The sequence below is a fragment of the Calonectris borealis genome, chromosome 2 (genome assembly GCF_964195595.1).
Source record: "Calonectris borealis chromosome 2, bCalBor7.hap1.2, whole genome shotgun sequence".
In the NCBI taxonomy this organism is placed as follows: Eukaryota; Metazoa; Chordata; class Aves; order Procellariiformes; family Procellariidae; genus Calonectris; species Calonectris borealis.
Genome location: NC_134313.1, coordinates 66,866,932 through 66,891,815, shown reverse-complemented (window position 1 = coordinate 66,891,815; position 24,884 = coordinate 66,866,932). Strand labels below are relative to the sequence as shown.

At 40.6% G+C, this 24,884-nt stretch overlaps 1 protein-coding gene across 14 annotated transcripts in view; it reads right to left on the bottom strand.

Annotated features, from left to right (window-relative positions):
• ZNF236 (zinc finger protein 236) overlaps positions 1-21,570 on the bottom strand; it is a 92,986-nt gene extending 71,416 nt beyond the window's left edge. For 9 of the 14 annotated variants that reach the window (XR_012672402.1, XR_012672403.1, XM_075142202.1 and 6 more), the window contains exons 1-3: positions 21,210-21,299; positions 8,777-8,919; positions 7,289-7,453 (exon numbers count right to left, since the gene is read on the bottom strand). Coding sequence is in view for 11 of the 14 variants with exons in the window: in XM_075142202.1 (XP_074998303.1) it covers positions 7,289-7,453; positions 8,777-8,919; positions 21,210-21,270 (369 nt within the window). In the remaining 3 variants the exon portion in view is untranslated. Of the gene's footprint in view, positions 1-332; positions 407-3,294; positions 3,418-7,288; positions 7,454-8,776; positions 8,920-9,039; positions 9,145-21,209; positions 21,300-21,324; positions 21,497-21,525 lie in introns of those variants that run through there. The other 5 variants (XM_075142199.1, XM_075142201.1, XM_075142206.1 and 2 more) reach the window with 5 other exon arrangements.
• Positions 21,571-24,884: the final 3,314 nt, after the last annotated feature.

The window sequence follows — 24,884 nt, the reverse complement described above, 5'->3', positions numbered from 1 at the left end:
GCAATTCAGTACTATCCTCACCACACCTCCCTGTTTCCTTGGTAGGCTAGTTCAAGATACACAAGAAACCTACCTTAGTGCCGTTATACTATGGTCTACATAAACATTTGTAAAAAAATACTACTTTCTAACCAGAAACATCTTAACTGTAGATTCAGGGATTTTACACTTTTACTGGTTAAAATGATACAGATACTTTTTAACACTAACCCCACCACAGTTACTACTGACTTTTCTTAAACGATCTTCCCAGAAAAGACAAGAGAAATGAATAGGGACACATAATGTTTTTCACAGATATCACTTCAATTTTACAGCATTGTTAAACATACCACTTTCCAGTTACATTAGTATTCCATGTCATTTAGAATGGAAGTCATACTCATACTTGTAATGTTTAATGCAAAAGCACTGCCATTTCTCTGAAATTCAGAGGAAGAATCAAAGTCAAATACTGTTTCAATGAAAACTAAAAGCTCTGCATTTACAATCATGGAATCATTAAGGTTGGAAAAGACCTCTAAGATCATCAAGTCCAACCATCAACCGAACACCACCATGCCCACTAAACCATGTCCCTAAGCGCCTCATCTACACGTCTTTTAAATACCTCCAGGGATTCTGACTCCACCACTTCCCTGGGCAGCCTGTTCCAAGGCCTGACCACTCTTTCAGGAAAGAAATTTCTCCTAATGTCCAATCTAAACCTCCCTTGGCGCAACTTGAGGCCGTTTCCTCTTGTCCTATTGCTAGTTACTTGGGAGAAGAGACCAACACCCACCTCGCTACAACCTCCTTTCAGGTAGTTGTAGAGTGCGATGAGGTCTCCCCTCAGCCTCCTCTTCTCCAGACTAAACAACCCCAGCTCCCTCAGCCACTCCTCATAAGACTTGTGCTCCAGGTCCTTCACCACCTTCGTTGCTCTTCTCTGGACACGCTCCAGCACCTCAATGTCCTCGTAGTGACGGGCCCAAAACAACACAGTATTCAAGGTGCGGCCTCACCAGTGCCGAGTACAGGGGCACGATCACCTCCCTGCTCCTGCTGGCCACACTAGTTCTGATACAGGCCAGGATGCCGTTGGCCTTCTTGTCCACCTGGGCACACTGCCGGCTCATGTTCAGCTGGCTGTCAACCAGCAGCCCCAGGTCCTTCTCCTCCGGGCAAGCTTTCCAGCCACCCTTCCCCAAGCCTGTAGTGTTTCATGGGGTTGTTGAGGCCGAAGCACAGGATCCGTGTTCTGGTTTCGGCTGGGATAGGGTTAAATTTCTTCCTAGTGCTGTGTTTTGGATTTAGTGTGAGGAGAATGTTGATAACACACTGATGTTTTCAGTTGTTGCTAAGTGCCCTCCTAGTCCAAGGACAGCTCCCGTGCCTACTGACTGAGCTAGGTACACAAGATGGGAGGGAACATAATCAGGACAGCCAGCCCAGCTGGCCAATGGGGTATTCCATACCATGTGACGTCATGCTCAGTATATGAAGGGTAGGCGTGATCCAGGAAGTACCGACTGCTACTTGGTTATCGGTCAGCGCGGGTGGTGAGCAATTGCATTGTGCATCACTCATATTGTATATTCTATCATTATCATTCTTATTATTTTCCCTTTTCTGTTCTATTAAACTGTCTTTATCTCAACCCATGAGTTTTTCTCACTCTTACCCTTCCGATTCTCTCCCCATCCCACTGGGGGGGCGGAGGGAGTGAGCGAGCGGCTGCGTGGTATTTGGCTGCCTGCCAGGTTAAACCACGACAACCCGACATTTGGCCTTGTTGAACCTCATACAGTTGGCCTCGGCCCATCGATCCAGCCTGTCCAGGTCCCTCTGCAGAGCCTTCCTACCCTCGAGCAGATCAACACTCCCGCCCAACTTGGTGTCGTCTGCAAACTTACTGAGGGAGCACTCGAACCCCTCGTCCAGATCGTTGATAAAGATATTGAACAGGACCGGCCCCAGTACTGAGCCCTGGGGAACACCGCTCGTGACCGGCCGCCAACTGGATTTAACCCCGTTCACCACAACTCTCTGGGCTCGGCCGTCCAGCCAGTTTTTTACCCAGCGAAGAGTGCACCTGTCTAGGCCGTGAGCCGCCAGCTTCTCTAGGAGAATGCTGTGGGAGACAGTGTCAAAGGCTTTACTGAAGTCCAGGTAGACCACATCCACAGCCTTTCCCTCATCCACGAGGCGGGTCACCTGGTCATAGAAGGAGATCAGGTTGGTCAAGCAGGACCTGCCTTCCATGAACCTGTGCTGGCTGGGCCTGATCCCCTGGTTATCCCAGACATGGCTTGTGAGCATCCTCAAAACGAACCGCTCCATAATCTTCCCCGGCACCGAGGTCAGGCTGACAGGCCCGTAGTTCCCTGGATCCTCCTTCTGGCCCTTCTTGTAGATGGGCATCACGTTGGCAAGCCTCCAGTCGTCCAGGACTCCCCAGTTAACCAGGACTGCTGGTAAATGATGGAGAGTGGCTTGGCAAGCTCCTTCAGCAGCTCCCTCAGTACCCTTGGGTGGATCCCATCCGGTCCCATAGATGTGTGAGCGTCCAGGTGGCATAGCAGGTCATTAACTGCTTCCTCTTGGATTACGAGGGGTTCATCCTGCTCGCCGTCCCTGTCTGCCAGCTCAGGGGGCTGAATGCCCTGAGGATAACCGCTCTGACTACTGAAGACTGAGGCAAAGAAGACGTTAAGTACCTCAGCCTTATCCTCATCCTCAGTGGCAACATTCCCCCCGCATCCAATAAAGGGTGGAAATTCTCCTTGGCTCTCTTTTTGTCGTTAATATATTTGTAGAAACATTTTTTGTTGTCTCTTATGACAATAGCCAGATTGAGTTCTAGCCGGGCTTTTGCCTTTCTAATTTCCTCTGTGCACAACCTAACGAGATCCCTGTACTCTTCTTGAGTTGCCTGCCCTTTCTTCCACAAGTGATAAACTCTCCTTTTTTTCCTGAGTCCCAGCCAGAGCTCCCCATTCAGCCAGGCCGGTTGTCTTCCCCGCCCGTTCTTCTTGCGGCACATGGGGACAGCCCGCTCCTGCGCCTTTAAGACTTCCTTCTTGAAGAACATCCAGCCTTCCTGGATCCCTTTGCCCTTCAGGACTGTCTCCCAAGGGACCCTCTGGACCAGTGTCTTGAGCAGGCCAAAGTCCGCCCTCTGGAAGTCCACGGTAGCGGTTTTGCTGGCCCCCCTCCTTACTTCACCAAGAATTGAGAATTCTATCATTTCATGGTCGCTAAGCCCAAGCCCAGCAGGTCAAGCGAGGCACCTCCCCTGGTAGGCTCACTTACCAGCTGTGCCAGGAAGTTATCTTCCACACACTCCAGGAACCTCCTCGACTGTTTCCTCTCTGCTGTGTTGTATTTCCAGCAGACATCTGGAAAGTTGAAGTCCCCCATGAGAACAAGGGCTAGCGACTGTGAGACTTCTGCCAGCCTTTGGTAGAAAACTTCATCTGCTTCCTCATCCTGGCCAGCTGGTCTATAACAGACTCTCAGCAAGATAACTGCCTTGTTGGCCCTCTCCCTCATCCTTACCCACAAGCACTCAACCTCGTCATCACTATCATTGAGCTCTAGACAATCAAAGCACTCCCTAACATACATTATTTGACTTCCTTTTGCTTTTCAAAACCATTAATTTCATTTCTCAGTGTATCTTTATTTTACAAAATCTAAGCAAAGAGTTAAGATTAACTGTCTAAAAATATTTGCCATCTCTTTGGTAATACATCTGTTACATGTTCCTTACTGGTGTGCGTAAGTAACTTCAGACAGTTTGCATCTTGGTTCATTTTTCAATAATTGTAGTTATCACTGCAAATGGAAATGTTCTCTATCTTCCCCCCCTTTTTTTTTCCCTCCTTGAATGACCAACAAGGGGGAAAAAAAAAGTGTTCATTTAAATACATCGTCAAGAATGTTTTAATCAAGAGGAACAAAGATATGCAGTCCTATTTTTAAAATGCTTTGACAATAAGTTTGTTCCCTAAGTCTGAAAAAACAAAAATTATGCAATATCGCCAGACAACGTTTCCACACAAAAACTTAAAAATCTGAAGCCCTTTAATGAAATTAAATACTACCTCAAAAATGACTTGTTTAATCTAACCTAGCGATCATTATTACTGGACTCAAGTTATAGTGTGGGAAAATAAATAAATAAATATTACGTTCTTTTCCAGGACCTACATTCAAATCTGAATAAGAATACTTCTTATTGAAAAAATATTGTTCTTACACAACAAATTTGGTTTATGACGTTCCTTTTGTACAAGTAGGGAAAAATTACCTGAAGAGAAGCTTACAATGCACACTATATCAAGCTCATGGTCCCCAAAATTGAGAATTTGCCAATCGCTTCTCAGCATTTTTCAGATACACATTATCTATGACATTAAGCTGCTATTACACATATTCTATTAAGCAACTTCCACAAACAAAAGAATAGCCTAAGAAGTATTTGAGACAACCAAAGTCTCGTTATTTTTATTCATTACTGTAGAATTTGCTGTAGGAAAGCAAGGACATGGTAAAATAGAAAAACTGAACAAAAAACTAGCAATATATCAAACCCAATAGCCTCTCTCAGGAATAGGCAGTACCAGATTTATTTTTTTGCCCCTCAAGCAAACAAAAAATACACCACCACACACAGAACAAGTAACTGCACATTGTTAACCTCACTATGGTTAAACCCACCTTCTAACATTAAACAAAAGGGGATGTTCATACATTGCTAGTTAATACTTTCAATTCCCAAACTCAGGAATAATTTTAGAAAGCTTTACTCATCTAATTCTGCCTGTATTAACTATCTTTATCTTATCAGATGCAATATCTGAAGGACCACTTCGGAACTCACAATCTTCACCTGTTTAGCATCAATGACTCGTACCATCTGTAAGAGAAGATTTTAATTTGCACTTTTTCAAAGGCCATTGCTCCCGAATTATAAGACAGGACAAATCAAATACAGTGAACAGTCTTAAAAAAAAGAAAAACAAAAAAAAAAAAACAAAAAAACAAACAAAAAAAACCCCCAAACAAAAAACAAAAAGCAAAGGAACAGGATTTTTTAATAACGGAATTTTCACTTATATCCACCAAATACCAGTTTTAACTTTTTCAACATATTAAGGTTTTCCTAAAGCCCAAGAAAACCTCAGGCTCATGGAGAAAAAAGACATATTAGCCATTTTAATGCCATAAATTAGAATTTTTCAGTTTCTGTTTAGCATTCCTGTCTCAATAGGTCAAAAAGTACACTGTCCATTTCCACTGAGGAAATGGACAAAACCAAGAATCCTCTACAAGGTCGGGCATATTTACACAAGGTATGTTCTTTATGACTTCTTAAAAGAAAGCTATCTGAAACTCAGGAATTTCAAACACGGGTTTTTCCTGTTACAACGGTTTTTTCCGTTACAGTTTATCGCACACAAATCACTAAAGAATATAAGGATAAAAGTTAGTTTCTTGCAAACTAGATTTAAATAGCCCAGAAAATTCCTTCTGGAACCTCTCACAGGAACAATCAATCACGAAAATCTGCATTCAACACCAATATGCTCTCCCAAACTTAACTGGAGAGCTCAAGAAGCTAATCACACTAGTTTCTTGTTACTGCCTTTCCGCACTCATTTGTAGATAAAGCTGGCTGATGCAGCACAAAGTGAGACTAAATTACCCAAACCTCAGCTTTGTGCAGTAGTCTCCTCAACTGCTACGTATGAGAAAGCAAGTATGTATCTTTGCTCTGTTTTCAGATTTTCAGCCTAACAGCAAGAGTAAGAAACTGATAGCAAACAGGAGGGAGAATGTACTCCACTGATAACTTCCTATCCTGCACATTATAAAAAACTTCTGAATGACAGCTAGTGCCATCGTCAAGACCCTCTGCTTCAAGTTCAAATTCCAGCTTTCCTACAGGCCAAGTGCATAACTATCCAGAAAGACATTCTTGCAATTCTCTGTGAATTTATTGTTATGTTAATCCGTTTTATCACAGAATTAGAGTGTGTTACAAGAACATACTCATTAGCAATTGAAAGGTGTTAATGTAAGTTTAATTTTTAAGCTGCAGATTGCATTTTAGATTGAAAGGCATCACACAACCTATTCTTCTGACATCTGTACCAAGTATCAAAATCAGAGCAGCTGAAGTGGATGAAAAATCACTTTGTGATAGAAAAGAATACTAAAAATCACTTTTAGGCGCCTTTCTTGATGCTCAGTTTCCTTATTCTGATGTTTTTCGCAATTCATAAATTAAGTATCCTCAATAAATACCCATTAAACTATGTATCATTATAGATGCATTAACATGCAACAAAATTGTACTCAAGTCCTCTCATTTTAACTCAGTGGTGTACATGATAAAATGTGAACTGATAACAACATTAAAGAAGGAATACATTCTCTACAGATGGTATTCCCTGCCTAGTTTAGGCAAAAATGCAAATGGGCCTATCATCCCAAACCTACTGCTAAAAACTGCTGTAAGCTGTCTGTAGTTGGTGTGGAGAAACATATAATTGTTATGTTTATGATTAGAAGTCTGGCAATAAAATTACATACTTGACTCAGCTCGAATTCTCCAATGTAAAGTGTAATTTTAAAAAAGCCTTCACAGGAGGAAGAGGTAACTACATGATTGAAAACTTGGTATTCTGGGCAGTACAATCAACTCTGGCAACTGTAGTAATGCAGTAATGACTATAAAGCGTGCAAAATACTACTGTGCATTAACTGTTTCCTAAGAATTTAACCAATGCCTTATAAAAATAAAAAAAGAAATTGTGAGAGGGGAAGGAACAAGAAGTCCTCTCAAGCAAAACAACCACTCAAAAAAAGGGGTGGGAGTTCTAGAGAAGGGAATAGCTTCATGATGCAAGAAATAGATGGCGAGAGTGCCTCACCATGACATCTGCCATCAAAAATGATCACCCAGACTATTACATGTGGGCTTATCAATGCACATGAAATCACAGAAATTGCTTCAAAATAGAAGTATTTGCAAATAGCTAATCAGTTGATGTTCATATATGACACGATATCTATCAAACATGCACAGATTCTCTTTGTTAGTAAAGGCAGGATGGGAACACTTGCTTATATCCAGTATATTAATTTCTGCTACTATTATTAAAACAGACTCCCCACTAAAAGTATTTCTTCTGAATGAGACCATTTATTCAATACTCCAATCTAAAGCATATAGGTGAGGGATTAAGTACAACCATATGTCTTTTCAAAATTTAAATTATGACGTTTAATGAATTACCTCTTCTTTCTCATGTAGCATTATATGAGCTTTCAGACTGGCTACTCTGGAAAATTTCTTGTTGCACACAGGACACGTAGGATCTTCACCATTATGAGTACATTTATGAAGTGTCAAGTTGAATTCAACATTAAATGACATCGGACACTGGTCACATCGGTGAGGCTGTTTGTTAAAACCACAAAAATAAAGACAAAATTCAATCTTCCCGTAAGTTACATATACCCTAGATGACACATATAACCATACAAATCAAAATGTTTAAAATAAAAAAAAGAACAATTCAAGTACCTACATATGATAATGATCCTTAATAACACCACTCTTAATTATTTTCTCTTCTTTGCATCTCAATACTGAAAATGCAAATACAGCACTTCAAGAGCATATGGGAAAAGGCGGCAGGGGAACTAAAGAAAGCAGAGACTCAGAACTGAGACTGTCTGAGGAGAGTGAAGTTAGCAGGAGAGAAGAACGAACAAGAGACAGAAATAAATTTTCCTACTTTAACTGAGATCATGAACTCTCTTTAAGCAAAATTAATAATCGAACCAGCAAAGCAAAGACCTTAGTTTATGCTACAATTGACTGCTCTTCAGTTGGTATCTGCACAATCAGTTTTCATTCTCTAAGAGCACCTTCACTTTTAGACATAAAGGCTCTTACAGAAGCGTGCAATAGCAAGGTTTTAACAATACCAACTGCCGTTTTTTTATATATCAACTTTACAACATTGAAACTTGTGTAAGTAGTTCTTTGTATACATGAATTATCATCTCAAAGTCCTACATTTTGTAAAAATTAATCTGTATCTACAGGTACCTCAAACAGTAATAAATAGTTATTTTTCCATCACATGTAAAGCAGTTTTAGCTTTGTGAATAGAAAGCAAGGAACAGAAACGAAATGCTTCAGATTACAGGTGAAACCTGTGGCGAAAGCTTCATTTAAAAACTCAGTCCAGTCTTAATCACATATCTGTCTTCTTCTCATTCTTTCCCAAATTTGATCTGTAAGCAGCTAAAGTGATGACATTAATCTACTCACCAATACATACATACTAGATTAGGTTGCTTGACATTATTGAAAACCGCTATAAGAGACTAGAGGGGTCCAGTTAATCAATATAAGCATTATTTTCTTTTTATTGCTAACGTGTAGAATCACTTTGCAGATTAAAAGAAACCCATACATTTTCTCATCTACCTGAATATTTTATAAATCAAAGAGAACGGCTAAAATTAAAAATTACTGAACTGGAAACAACAATCTAACTAAATGGCATCAAAGTAAGGTCCTGTCTCAAAGGAAACATGAGGAAACATGAAAGAGAAACTTCACAAAACTCTGAGGTCCCCAAGTAGTAATTATTAATGTTGTGATTAAAAAAAACTGAAAACAATGTTTTGTGTTAGCTTTAATTGTCAGTATATGAAAATATCAATATACACTGGTATTTTCTAAGTTTATATCTACTAAAATTCATACCTTGTCATTTTGCTCATGATCCCTCATATGGCGCTGGAACTGGGTCTCTTTTGGAAAAGACAGCAAACAGATCTCACACTTATGGAAGTTAGGTACTTGGTAGGGAAAATTACTGTTCTCTATATTCGATGTCAGAACATCATCTACAAAACAAGCATCAAAACATTTGTATGAAGTCACATTTCATTTATTTGTAATTTATTCTAAAAACCAGAATTCTTTGAAGCAGAAACTATTCAAACTCCTGTAAGATTTTGACTTACACATGATTCTAACTTCACGGGATCTTGAAGATCTCGGGCATCAACATTATTCCTTCCATTGACACAGGATCAACAGAATATATCCAATCCTCTAACTGCCAGTTGCTAAGGAGATAAATAATCACCTTTTCCTAGTAATTTGAAATAAATTCTTTCTGTGCTTCATAAACACCTATCAAGTTTGCAACAAAATAAAAAGTTTGCAACAAAATAAAATGCTGCCAGATGAACTAGGTATGAGTAAGATACTACCAGGGCTTACTTTTAATAATATTACATCATGTGTTTCTAAAAAAAACTTTTTAATATGCCATAGTCAGTAGTTCTGACTACACAGGTTTTCTGCCCTCCCCCACTCCTTTCTCTCTCTCTTTTTTTTTTCTTTAAGAAAAATTTAGGCATCTTTTCTTTCTTCTACTACTGGCAATGTAAAACCTTTATTAGTTACCTTTACAGTTGTAAAACCAACACCAGTGTTTCAAATAGCTGAGAGAGATGTGATAAACTGCAAGTCAAACTGTGTACACATGAATTCAATGGAGAAAAGGAATTTTTTTTTTTTAACAGACCCAGTCTAAGTCCATACAGTTTTCTTGTTTTGAACTCCTACAGTCACACAGCTTTTGATATACAAGTTGCAAACTTCTATATCCTTTTGCTCAAATGGCTGAAATCAGTCCTAAAAATATTTAAGATATAAGGAAAATATTAATCCAAGTAAGTTAAATACATTTTACACTTGAGAAGATACTGTATTACTAAGGAATTTATCTTTATTTAAGAAAAACTTTAAGAAAAGCAATTGACAGGAGGGGTTAAAATATGTAAGATCATTCAAAGCAGCATTAATAAAATGAAAATAAAAATCAATTGACTTGTGCTGCAGATTAAGGACACTAAAGAGAAAAACCTCACAGAATTCAGTTTCAAACACTGCCATAACTCAACACAGTGTATTAACAACAGAATGCAACAGGATGAAAAAAAAAAAAGGGAACATTGATTTTATTATCTACACACGCAAGGCCTGATGTTTCCCTTTCAGAAAGTCAATACTTCTCACCATGTATGTAAGAATTAGGCATAGGAAGTAACAACAGAACTAGAAGTTTACAGCATCCTGTTTACACTTCCTCAGAGGAAACCAAAGATTACAATTCATACAGTATTTCTGCTCAGTACCACACCTACCTCAAAGTCCTGTCTCATTCAACACACCATTTACAAGGAAAAAAGAAAAAAAAAAAATATCAGTACCTTATGTCCTGACCACCTTTTCTGCCCTGCTAAAATTCTCATAAACAAACTTTAAAAGCTTGTAGTTGAGGAAGCTCTAGGAAACAAGATATTTTGGGCGAGAAATCACAACTAAAACCAACGTCCTGGAGACTTATACTTCCCATTTCTGGACTAAGTCACCCAATTAACTTCTGCTTTGCAAAGTTTAGTTATACATCTTTCTGTTAGAAATACTTTGGTTAAGTATCACGAATCTTTAACATGTATAAACGTAAGCCTACTGCATCCTTTAAAGGATTCTCAGCTGTAAATTCATAGGATATGCACACACTATCAATAACATCCCTGAAATGGTCACAATTCTTCAAAAGCTGAAAAGCACAGCTTTAATTACAAGACACCATCCTTCAAGCGTCCTTGTGATAAATATACCTGAGTAGAATAAAGGGCACAAAATCAGTTTCTGTAAATATTGGCATGACAAGAAGAAGTGATGAAAGAAAAATATACTTCAATACTTGGACTATATGAAAATGTAATGCAAGAAGCTTTCCTTTCCCCTGGAAAAAGGAGTAATTGTTCAACCCCATGAAGGCCTGACCTCTCACTTTAAACTGACAACTGAAAAATGATCCAATCCATGACTTTAGAAAGGCGTTTAAACCTTCTCCATGAACCAGAGAGATTATTATCTTTAAACATTCACTCTGGAGATCAAAGACACCGGACAACAAACAAAAACAATGCCTAAGCAATTCAAGCAGCGAAAGTGTAACTTTGAAATAATCAAAGGTGCTAAATTCTCTACAATTTGAAACACAGAAAAAGCAACATGTTCACTAGCGTCTGAATAATATTACCAAATGACTTACTTTCTAGGTCAGTAACATTTCTATATATCATTTTTATTAAAATGTGTATCATATCTCTATCAACCGCAATACAGGCTATGAATTTTCTTCTGGAATTCAAAAAGGAGTTTAAATTAACTATATGTTAATGAAAAATTAATATATCCTTGTGATGACGAGAATTTGATGACTATAAGTGTATGAAATCATACCACCTGATGCGGAGATATACAGGAAGAAGATATTTCAGCTTTTCGTTAAAAAGAAGGAAATCATCACCACTAAAATAAACAGGAAGAGGTAACAGAAGCATAATCTTAAAATATTTCATAGGAAAGAACCAAAAAACATTGGGAAATGAGGAGTTGAGCACATCACACCCCATGCGGAAGCATCAGGAGTTTCTCAAGACTAGTTCCTGGGTGATCATAAACCCTGAGCTGCCTGTAAGCCTTTCCGCCTCCCTAAAGGCCCTCAGACCCCAAGGAAGCAGAAACAGAAGGCACACATTCAGAAAATTCATTGCTTATGTCTGTAACATCTCAAGCATTACTCTTTCATAGAAAATCTTCGTAACTCTTTCCAAAGCCAAATCTTACGCTTTTTTGGTCCTATCTTTCATATTGCTAGAGAGCAAAAGAAAGATATTTGGGAGTCAGGACTGGACCCTAGAATCAGCAACTGGACTGTTAAGGTTGACAGTCTTGACTTGGTAGAAGACTCTTACTGCAGAAATCCTTAAGGATAAGGCACAGCAAATCAATTTAGGTTAGATTCCAGAAATCTTCAAAGGCTCAACTATTGTAAGATCAGGCTGAAGACTGCTCTAAGTAGTTACAGCCGGTATGAACAGAAAATAGAAATAGAAAAATAGAAAAATACAGTTTGGATTTAAAAGAACTCTGAAAGTTCAATTGTTTCACTTTCACTCAAAGGGCTGGACTAAGATCTAATGCAGATTAAAATTAAAACACGAATTCTTTTATTCATTAACACTATGTCTGAAGTAGCTTAAGGGAAAGATGAGACTATAATAATCTTTTTTCACTTGTATTCTCAGCAAGAGAGTTTGGTCCTCTATTACCAGCCAAATACTGGGTATTTCTGAGAGTTGCACAGCTCCCTTTTATTAAAGATGCAGGAAGTGACATCTTATTCTTCCAGTAACAAGGAGAGTATTCAGAATAATATCCCTACTGAAATCAAGCAATTGGATAACAGCAAGGACAAAAGTGTTATGTTGTGTTTAGAATTGGGAAGACAGAAAAACGGGAAGACACTGTCAATTAAAAAAGTAACAAGCAAGTGAGCTCTATTTTGACTTTTCAGGCAGGTGTCACAGGCTCATAAAGTATGACTTGGGTCTGTCCTCATTTCAATACAAAAATGAAATTAAAATTTGACAGAGTTTTTTGTTACAAGAATTAATAACCAGACGAAGATGCTATTTACACTGATACCTCTATATCATAGCAAGTCAAAGTAATAACTTACATTACCATATTTCAGGGAAATCAGCAATAAAACTCAGTTGTGCAATCATCTTTCCTTGTATCGGAGAAAAAATGCTTTTAGGTGCATCAGCTTGGATCATGAAACAAGTGAAACACTGCAAAATACTGAATCTCTCTGAAAGGCCAATATATTTGAATACCCAAAAACACGCAGATGATGCCAATTCAAGAAGTTGGCAGAGGGGTATGGATTCTATATGTTTACATGCACTGAGAAATTTGTTAATTAAAAAAACCCACAACTCTTAAACTGTCCCTGTGTACCGAAGGGAAACAAAAAAATACTGACATATGTGACATAGTGTTTGATGGTCACAATTCATCATTTATCAGAGTAGCAACCCTATCATAAATAGCTAATGTGGTGTCTACGCTCTCAGAAAAATATAAATATTAGGTACACAGATTAAGCAATCTATTTATTGTCAGATATACTCTGTCCAGATGACACCACAAGTTTGCTGTCTGTTAATGAACTAACAGAATGCCATTCCAGTCAACAACACAGAATTAAAAGTTTGAGGTTTTAGTTAGAGAAGACATTAACTGATTAAGCATATAATGTCAACAAAATCACATGAAAAACTGGCATGTTCTTACTAGAGAGAAGCTACTTATTGACATCCATAAACAACACGCACACAGAGAAAACACAAAATGAGTATCAGAGTAACAAATCCCCTGAAAAATAAGTGATTCTTTCAGGTTTGCACACTACAACAAACGATAAACCTCACTGAACAGCTGCAAAGTTTAAAATACTGCCATTTATTAATATTAACTGCATGGAAACTGCAGTGCAAAAGCTACTGTCATTTTCTTTTTTTTTTGCAATTTGCATGTTTGTCTACTTGCAACACAAATCAACCCTATTCCATCACAGCTTGAGAGAGACAGTCAAGTATCAATACAATTAAACTAAACAGGGAACATTTAGCTCATTATGCACTGTCAAGCATGCATTTTGTCTGTATTCTCACAGTTTGTCCAAAGTGCCCAAAAATACCAGAATCAGATTTGCAAAGTAACTATCAACGATAATAAACTTTCAGTTTGAAGATGGACTTATTTAAATACTCTTAATGCTACAACCTTTAAGTTCTTTTCAAATTAATTGTCTCAGAGCAGCAGCAATCAAGCTTCGGGTCAACTCAGCTACAGATTTCTGCCATACAGCTTTCAGGAAAACTTGACCTCGGGAGTTGAGTCAGCAAGCAGGTGCTCTCTGCGAGAAGCCACCGATGACAACTCAATGTGGAAGAAGGAAGACAGAATTAGAGCGCTCCCAACCATTCCTTCCTTATGTAAGCAGCACTGTGCCTCATGGCAGCCTCCAATCCTCTCTGCAAGGCGCAGATGGACTCATTCAGCTGTAAAGGCAGCACAGCCTTCTTAGGTCTCTAATAGCCTACTCGCACCCGACTGAGAGGACACTGCGAATGCAACTCTCAAGCTCACGGAATTCATGGATGAAAACTTGTCACTGAAGTTAAATGGCAGCTGGCAAGTTTAGGGACAAAAGGGTCTGACCCTATCAAAACCTATTTACTAATTTATGAGTGGAAAGGAAGTGGTAGGACAAGAGAACAAAACAGGGATGGCGATATTGATGCTTCCTCATACTAGACTTGAAGTCACAGAACACAAACAATAATGAATCATTAAAACATTTTGCTTAGTTCTGCAATCATAAAAGAATCAGGTTAGTTTAAACCTAGCTCAGCACTCAAACAAAAACAGTAAACAGTCATTTCTCACGACTTCTAAAGGGAGGAGCAGGGGAAAGACTCAACTCTCAATCCACATATCAGACCAAAATCCAGAAATTAATTAAGATTTGATCATATAAGAAAAGGTAGTTTTATTATGTTCTGGTCAATAATCAGTCTGGAATTTAAAGCAGTACCAGTCCAGACACTTAGCTTCCAGGAGCATGCTGCCGAGAGGTGATGTCCAGGTGCCAATTGCTCAGCATTTGCCAGCACAAAGCAGCTGCACTCCTTTCAGGACCACAGATGACTCCAGAAGTTGCACAGCACAGTTACACCGATGAGCTGTAGGCAGCAGAGAAGCCTGATGGGACACAGAATTAATAGCTCCATCATAGCTGGTTAGATGCTAAATAGATTGTACTGGGTCTGGCTGAGATGGAGTTAACTTTCTTCATAGCAGCCCATATGGTGCTGTGTTTTAAATCTGTGACTAAAACAATGCTGGTAACAGACCAGTATTTTAGCTGTTGCTGAGCAGCGCTTGTACAGCCTGAAGGCCGCCTCTGTTTCACACTCTGCCCCCACAATGAGCAGAGTGAGGTGGGAGAGATGTTGGAGAGGACAGCTGATGCAAATTAACCAAAAGGATATTTCATGGTCAGCAATACAAACTCAGGAGTAGTCCTTCCAAGGTAGTCTTTGCTCAGAGACTGAGCATTGGTCTGCTTGTGGGAGGTGGTGAATGTTTGCCTTTACACCACTTGGTTTGTTGGGGTTTTTTTATGTTTTTCCTTCATTTATTAAACTGTCTTCATCTCAACCCACAAGCTTTTTCTTGCTTTTGCTATTCCAATTCTCTGCCCCACTCTTACTGCAGAATGAAGTGAGCGAGTGACTGGAGGGTGCTTAATTGCTGGCCAGGGTCAACTCCCCACATAGATATACCATCCACATCATCCTAATCTATACAGGTAACTGAAAACTGGCATTTCCTTAACCAACTCCGATAGCTTCATCTGACATTCAGGTAAATATTGCTGTATTTATTGCTAAATATTCCACAACAGGAGTTACACATTTTTGACAGCTGCATATGATTATACCAAGCTAGCATTTTTCAGCTGCTTCTTTTTACATGATTTGGATGTCTCATGCTTGAGACCTTGATACTTACCTGTGCCCAGCCACTACACTGTTAACAGAAATTTCAGAATGAACTAAATGATTTGCTAGATGATCTTCCCTCTCCCTGAGAGTGAACACAATCCAACTATGGCAGAAAAACTCAAAAGAAAAAGACATGAGAGGTCTCAAATAGAAATTTAATTATATTTGGTAGTACTTAATGCATAGGAATGAATGAGGTATGAAGGTATGAGCGTAACTGCAATAGGCAATAAAATAATGAGGACCTGCAATTGGCAGATAGCTATGGAGAACAGACAGAAAAAGTTATCACACAGCCAGAACTTAAAATACGTTATTCAACTGTATACATTACTGGGGAAAAGGCATAGACATATTTCAAGTATAGAGAGGAACTAATGTGGAATTAAAGTACACCAGTGTAATCTATGTCTATCTTCTTCTCGCTGAGACCCAACATATCCCTCATACATAAACTTAGATTTTGTTACTGCAGAACAGTGAGATGACCAAACAAAAGTATAACTATTAAAGCCTAAAGATTATCTTTTCTAAGGCAAAAGTTTGAGCAGTTGTCCCTCCTGTATGTTTTAAAAAGGAATTACCTATACCTATCGTATTGAAAAGATTTAGCCCACATCACAGAAGCATTACCACAACCTCTTTTGCCTGCACGACATCACTCACCTATTCTTCCCTCGTCAGCCAGAGGTCACCACACAAAATCCTGGTGCACAACTACTAAAATAATCTACATAATATAAATTCAGGGAAAACTTAACCAGTGAGTTCAATTTGCATTTTTCTTCAGTAATACAGAATCGGAATGGAAAGCCTCTAATTCAATATACGCACACCCTAACTGATGCTAGAGGACTGACAGGTAGCAAACAAAATACAGCCAGCTCTGCAGAGGCTGACTTAAAGCTACATTGCCTTCTCTGTGTTTCTTATCTTTGTGTATTTAATATTTACCACTCTTCATATGTGAATTCTGTTAAAATTCAGGCCCTCTGAAGGCACAAAATACTCAGTTTTAACTGCCCTCATAAAGGAATTCAAGTTTAAACTTGTGTAAAAGTAGCCTTTGGGTTTAAATATAGGACATACACTCTAGGCTTAAAAACGGCTTCAGTACAGCCTGCAAACATTTCACTTTGCTGTGCAAAGAATTCCTCTTCCGCTATTTTAAAATCATCAGACAGTTGTGAAAGTCAAAACTGCTCATTTCATGTTGCTGCTATTCAAACAGTGACAAGCAGCACTGGTACAAATAGAAAGGACCTTCACTATGGGAAAGGAAAATTTAGGGGAGGAAAAGACAACTGAGGGGGCAACAACAGTAATAGCGTCCTCAAAATGCTTCTCATACACCTGAAATAACAGAAATAGCAAAGCAGTGACTACCAACTCATGGTAACAACTACACATTTATTGGGACAAAATGTCACAAATTAGCAGAAAGAACCACTGACAAAGTCTCAAGTTTTCACCTAAGTTTCCGCAGGACCTACAGAAAACCCTTGTCCACTACAGTAGCTAATAAAATAGCCACAAGCACCCAAAATATTACTCTGGATCTATAACAAATATGTCTTCAAACATTGTCTTTTCATTAGCTATCTAACTGAACAGTAAAAGTTTGGTATTTATTTCAATTCCAGCTTAATAGCAACTCTTCATTGCTAAATTCCAATTAAAAGAAAGAGTTGAGCAAGATTTTTCAAAATTACATCCTTACAATATGAGGCCTACCATACTTTTAAAAACTTTTCTCAAAGCAAAATCATATTGCATCTTCCAAAACACTTGTGTGTTTCAAGGCTTTTTCTTTTCAATTTTCAGGCACTTCTCCCAAGCTCCAAAAATATTTTAAATGAGCATCTTCTATTATGCTAATATTTTAAAGAAAGCACACAAAATATTTTATGCAAAGTCAGTTAGTAAAACTAAAAGTAAAGGTAACAGTTTGAGGGATTATTACTAAGAAAGCATTGCTAAGATATCCAAGCTTAAATCAGAGAAATAAATATATTCAGAAAGGGGCATGAGAAAACATATATCAATATAAATACAACACAATAAATGTTCCCCTGCACGTTTTCTCTGTGCTACCTTAGCTGCACAATAGCAGTGGAAATCGCTTTCCAGTGTCTTACAGGCTCCTAAGGGAACAGAGTAAACAGAATTGTCCCTCAGCCAGTGGTTCGCAAATGAATGTTGGCAACGATGCACAACAGACTACAGAAAATTCACATGGCCTAAAACTCTCACAGTTCAGACGCTGTAATGCGTGTTACTTGGAACCACAGCAGCCACACTGCAAACTCTGAGGCCATACACATGAATAATTCTTTTTAAACTTCCTTCTCAGGTTAGAGGCTATGTCACGAGAACCTGGGTAGATGTGTTATTAGTGTATTAACACCAATTATGTGTTAAGGAGCTGCTTGTCCTTTTCTTTTTTTAAAAACATCTGCATGGAGTAGCATATTTTCTAACGCATTCTTCTTGCTTCATATATATTCAAGGTCTCATCCTGAAATTTTCAGAAAGGCAAGAGCCCAAGACCCGCTGCAGCTCTGTAAAAGTATTTGCTATACAACCACCGTTAAGCAACCAGAGCAAAAATCAAGGAGCAGCAAAACCCCGAACCACAGAAGATTAACTCTTTCAAAGCTTCTTGAGAATCATATCCTATACTTCATCCACCTCAAAAGAGAATCACAGAATGGTTGAGATTGGAAGGGACCTCTGCAGGTCATCTTGTCCAACTGCTCTGCTCAAGCAGGGCCACCTAGAGCCAGTTGCCCGGGATTGCATATAGATGATTTTTGAATATCTCTACGGAAGGAGACTCCACAACTTCCTTGTGCAACCAGTGCCAGTGCTCAGTTACCCTCACAGCAAAAAAGTGTTTCCTTATGCTCAGACAGAACTCCTGTGTTTCAGTTTATGCCCATCAGAGGCCAATTTGAACAGTTCAATTAAGTTTAAAAAATTTTAAAAAAAAAAGAAAAAAAAAAGAGAGAATCGCAAAACTGTTTGGGGAAAACACTACCAGTGCAAAAAAATTTCTCTTAGAATAGTAGCCGTTGAGGTCAAGATACTGTTTGACTATTGCTGCCCAGAGTTCAGTTTTTTATCTAACATATTTAATTTTCCGAGAACAAAGAACATGTTCTAGTATTTGACATGCATGGTGCTTAAAGAAATCTAAGGAAGCTGTGCAACAGAACATTACTGATTCACCTTTATTTTCTTCCAAACAAAGCTGTATTACCACAAACATAGAGACTGTACAACTACAGAGAGCAATACTTCTCTTCCATTGAAAGACATTAGCGTACCAGGGTTGTAGGAATTCTGAGGACCACACTAAAAAGGAACAAAACCTAAAAGTGTAAAATTTCCTAAGCAAAAGATATGAAATTTATTTTTGTAAACAACTGTTTTCTAAATAAAATTTCTCCTGCTAGAAGTGAAGCCTATGGAATTCACAATCAGTTTTCCAAGTCTGTCAACCTGTATTTGAACGGGACAAACAGCCAAATGTCCTGAAAACATAAATTTCCCAGATTCAAGCTGTCCTGCTCAGCCAGAGCTTCTTCATTCATGACCTTCTTTTAGCCCCACATAAGTGTAGAAAAAAATGTGACGCTTGCCAACACTGACTTTGCTGTTTTCCCAAACTGCTGAAACGTCAAGGACCAAAGACTCCAGAACCCACAGCATTTGCCTGTACAGGGCAGAGTCCTTGCAATTGCAGACTGCAGAAGTCTCTGAACCCCTGTTGTAGCCCTAGACCTTGTAATTTTAAACTGCTGCCTGCAATCAAACTATCTCTGTGAAACAATTTCACAAATAAATTAGCAAATTTCTTTTTAAAAAATTAAATAAATGAAAAATACAAAATATGATCAAATTCACAGTAAGTCCTGTCAGCCATACCTCTTACCATTGGAAGGTTCTAAGATTAAGGTCCAGCTACAAGCAAAACGGATACAGCTACTAGGTGCTTTTTCTGGACAGCTTGTTTCAGTCTTGATCTTTTTCTCACTCATACATCGTGCCATTATTACAGAAGCTTACACGCATATGATACATGTGTACCCTTGCAAGAACTATTAAGAGAATTAAGTAGACATTTTAGTTAAAATGAACTTTAAAAAACCCCTCAGCTTCCAAAACTGGTAACAGCCAAAGTTCTTTGCATCTTTTTTTATATGCTTATTATTTAGTGTTCAAAAGCTGAGATCAACCGCTCCAACAAAAAAATAAGATACAATAAAAACTTCTGGTAGGAACCTGTGGCCCATCCGGCTTTCCATACTGGAGAAAACATTTTACCCAACTTCCCACTCATGTAACAGTACAGCATTATTTTTTTTTGCCTGCCAGCACATTTCAGTTCTACAAAAAGTATTCTACAGAAGGCTCACCTACACATTCCTCTTGAAGAGCCAGAGCTCATCTGTAAGCATTCAGAAAACCAGACATTCTAAATATATACTGAAAATATTAAATAGTTGACTTTTCATGACTGAAATAACCATGGTATTTGAATGTTTTATGAAATCTCTCCCCATTCTATCTGGTTAAAAAAAAAAAAAAAAAAGCCACTGCTACATGCTTGTGCTGAAAGAGAAGTCACGGATGAGCGTTTCAGGTCTACCCGAAACACAGTATTTTTGCAGTTTGTAGGCTTTATTCAGATACTACTCACAGATCCCTAGTAACATCAGCAGGAATGAACTACACAAAAGAGCCATAAAACTCACTAGCTACAAACTGCTGTCAAAAAAATCCAAGCCCATCAAACCAATGCTGACCTGTATTCTCTAATCATCGACGACACAAGCAAAGATGTAAAGTGTGAGACAGACTAATACATGTTTGGGAAAGAAACCAGTTCTTTTTTACATGTATACTCACAAAGAAAACGACTACAAAGGTGTTTTTTAAAGCCTCAAAAAAAAGAGAGCCCTCCTTCTTGTAATCAGAGAGATGGAAGAGTTTAATCTTATTTTCACTCCTTTATCATCCTTTATTCGAAGCTCTCATTAATTTGGCCCGGGGGGAGGGGAAGCAGTGCGAAGGGAAGGAAGAGAGCGGCGGAAGGACTCGGGAGCCTTCCTGTCCTGCCTGCCGCAAGCCCGCCCGGGCTCTTCCTCCGGCTCTCGCCAGCTCCAGCCAGGCCGGCGCCGGGACCTGCGCTCCCAGCACCCGCACCGCAGCCGGAGGCGCGCCGGCAGGAAGAGGAAGGCAAGGCCTCTGGCCTGGGCCGAGAAACCCTTCTCCGCCGGCAGCCTCGCCGCCGCCCCACGACGAGGCGGCAAGCGAAGGCAACGGCCGCGCCGCCACCAGTTCCCCCCACACCCTCCGTGGGTGAGGTGCCATTATAGCCGCCGCTCCCCGAGAGGGAGGCGAGAGGCTGCGGGCAGGTCGCGGGGTTTGACGGGCCCGCAGGGCTCCCCTCCGCCGCGCCGTGTGGGGCGGCGGGAGCTGCCCGCCCGGTATCATTCCGCAGGGCCGGGCCAGGCTCCCTCCCCTCCGCCCTCTCGCCTATACACTCACACAATAGACCCGGCCTTCCTCCCCCATATCCGGGGACTATATGCGGAGCCCGCGGAGGCTTTTCGCCTTCTCGCGAATCCCGCGCTTCCACCCCCGGGCGCGTATCGCGCTCGCCCGGCCGCGCTGTTTACCTGACTCGGTGCCGGCCTTGCTAGTCTCCCTGCTGGGTTTGGGAGGCCGCCCCCTCGGCATGGCTGCCCCCTCCCTCCCCCCACCCACCCCCCCCGAGCGCGCACACACACACACTTGGCAACGGCGGAGGAAGCGGCGGTTGGTGAAGGGGGGACGAGGGGCGGGGACAAGAGAGCCAACCCGGCCCTACACACGGGCCGCCGGGGGCTCGGCGCTCCGGGAGCACGCCAGGCGGGGGGGCTGGCGCAGGCGCGCATGGGCCCACCGGGGCGGAGGAGGGGGGGAGAAGAGCGAGCGGGGAAGAGGCGAACTCACGGCAAGGCAAGGCCAGGTGGCGCAGGCGCACTGAGCGCGCCTCGCCGACGCGGGGGGGGGGGAGGGGGGGTATACGGCGGCGTGAAAGAAGTCGCGGAGGGGCGGTGGCAGGGAGGCTTGGCTGCGCATGCGCTGGAGCCGGGGGGGAGGGGGGCGTCCGGCGTGTGCCTGCGTGCCTGAGGTGGGGGTTGGTACATCCGGGTACGGCGGCGCATGCGCCGGGCGGCGGTGGGTGTAGACCCCCGCTGGGTCCCGGCGGAGCGAGGTAGTGCCTGACGCGGCCGGGACCTCCGGCCCGCCTGACTGTAGGAGCCGGCAGGCCGGGTCTGCGTGCGTGTGGCTCCAGCAGGAGGGCTGAAGTTTCCCTTTCAGAGCATAGAAACAGGCGGGGCGGCCTCAGGCCGGGCTCGGCCAAAGCTGCGGCGGCGACGCCGTTCCTTGGGGGCGATCGTCCCCTGCCTTCCCCCCTCCCGCGCCCTCCGGCAGTTCTGGTTTTAGCCAGAGGCGCATAACGTGCGCGGCGGACATGGGGCTCACCCCGTCCCCAGAAACGCGTTTGCCCGCAGCGCGCATCCCTGTTAGGGCTGGCGGGGTTTGCCGCTTAAATAGCGGTCGGCCTGTGACCGACCTGAGTCTGCTGCCTGCATCGGATACTACGTGAGGAGATCTCGGGGGGGTCATAAAAGATCGCTGGATCATTTAATAGCAGGTTTTGGGTATCATAAGCTATAGTATTTAATTCTGTCACCTGTAACTTGTGTGCGGTGGAAGTGTGCCCTCTGGAAAGGTATCAATAAAGATGGAGATGTTTTTATTGATGGCTTGTTCCAGCGCTTCATGGCGGCTTTCATTGCCTCCAAAGAGGCTGCTGTATGTCATCTTTGAATTCATAGGGCTTCAGCTTCTAGAATGAGATTTTTATTACACCTCTTTCTTGCTAAATAAAACTTTTAATACAAAACACTTGCTTTTGGTGGGTGACTTGATTAATCTTTTTTCATTATCTCAATAGTTTGACCTATTTAAGATTCTAAAGCTTTGTCAGAGTTACATTTTCTTTCTGTACCTTTTAATTTTTAAATACCCTTTTAAAATATTTCTGTACAAAGGGAACTGCTATGAGACTACTGCCTACAGTGATAAAACTCCTCTTTTTTTTTTTTTTTTGGCTATTCAGTCTTTCACCCAAAGGCTGATCCAAAAGACACTTTCCACTGAACCAGGTTGCTGCTGCTTAGTTACTCAACTGTTAGAATGCTCAAGTTCTTCTCATTGCTTTCCAGGATATCCTTTTTCCGCCCCTCATTGTATACATCCAGGACCTGGCGAGTTTCTTTATTTCAAACCATATAGTGTTTCAGTAGCCTGTATTAAAACACATTTAATATGATGATGTAGGCTTAGTTAAGCAAGCTGGATGACTTTGTCCTCCTTTATTACATTTATTACTTTAATGTCACTTTCTGTAGTGACATTACAAATAGTATTAAGCAGGTACTTCAGATCACTGACCAAAAAATAGGCCAGGCTGGGTACTGATACCTGTAAACTGTAGTAGCAAACATTACTTAATAGTTTTCTCATCGTTGAATGTTAATTATCACTTTGTTGATTCATTTATCTTCTTCTGTTGCAAATGTGTGGAGCTATTTTTTTCATCAGTTCTAAGTCAAATGCGTTTCAGATACCTAATTAAGTTACATCTAAAAACTTGCCTTTAGCTACCAAATTTAATCATATCAAAGAATGAAATCAGGTTTTCAGAATGCAAGGTTTCATTTCTTCCTGAAGGCTAAGGTTGGGTAAGCAATATTTAGATCATTTCTTGTTCTATCTGCCAGTAAAAAGTGCACTGTATTTAATTTTCTCTGCAGAAGTGCAGCATTGGAGCCCAGAAAGGAGGACTGAAGCTGCTGTGACCCTTGCCCGGGGCTCCTGTGAGCTGACTATTCACTACAGCCCAGCTACAGGCAGGGAAAAGGCAAAGAACACCAGTGGCCTCTGGTGGTTAGAGGCTAGTTCTGTGCTGAAAATTAAGATTGCCGGTCGTTTCAGCAGTGAACTACAACATACAAGTACATGAGACAAGGTGACAGCTGTTCAGATGATTTCAGTTAGACCCTAGGGACAGGACTGAGAAACAAAGAACCCCGACTGAATCAGTATCTAGAAAAACTGCACAAGCTCATTATTTTAACTACTTCTCCTGATTTTGTTCTAACTTTGTTATCAGGATTATCTGTATTTGTGGTTGAGGTCTTCTGCTTTAGGAGTAAGAACTTTGAATCTTGAGTTTTGTTTCAGTTTTGAAGAGAACTGATGTACACTTTACAGGAATGTAAGAGGGATTGTATGTACAGGCAACTTCTGTCTGTACTGATAGTAATGAAAATTGTACCTCATTTTTCAAGTCTAATGGGAAAGCCAACTTTAATTTCTGTTTTAGCTTTTCAACATTACTGTTCCCTGCATGTCTTTCACTGTTCAGCAGCAGTACATACAATCATGGTTAATTTTGTACTGCAAAAGTCTGTGCATCATCTGTTCCAAATTTATGTGGTATGTTTGTTGTTGCCTATCAGTCTGCTAACACTTCTGCATCACACTCCCATTCTGTACAAAACTACCTCTGCATAAAAGTAGGAAAGACATCAGATTTTACTTAAGATCCTCAAGAAGCCTGTGGTACTGGGGAGCCAAATAACAGTTTATGAAGAGTATATGGAATAGGTGTTGACGAGCATATGAAAATAACTTTTATTCATAAGGAAATCCAGCGGTAAATCATATGCCTAAAATACTGTTTTTAACTTTACAGCCATTTTCAATCTATTGAAGCTGTTTAATCTCTGTGTAATTTCCCTTCTTTGTCTATGTGGTTGACATCATATTTTTCACCTGCACTTTGCAACTCCTGGAAGAAAGGCACTGCATGCATAGCTAAAACTGTTGCTCTACTTGTTAGTGAATCTCTTGTCTACATTTGCAGAGTTGCTGATATTTCAAAACATTTAAAATTTGTTGTATTTTGTAAATAATAGAATAACCTATTACAGTCTTTCTCTAAAGTCTCTGGCATTACTCTGGAAGTGCTACTCAGGAAACTTCTCAGTTTTGGGGTGTGCCCTAGCATTGCGACCCAGTGCCTTCTCAGGTGAGAACCTAGCAGACGGTTACTCATGGTCTGCTGTCCATGCAAAGGAAACATGGTCTGTTCCTCAGATGGAATCTGTAACGTAATACAGAGAGTGCTAGATGGTTGGCCTTTAACTCTTTCTATCATGAATTTTATCTGGTATCTCTAATTTCTAGGAAGAAAAGCAGCTATAGTGTCAGCCCTTAAAATATGCAACATTAAA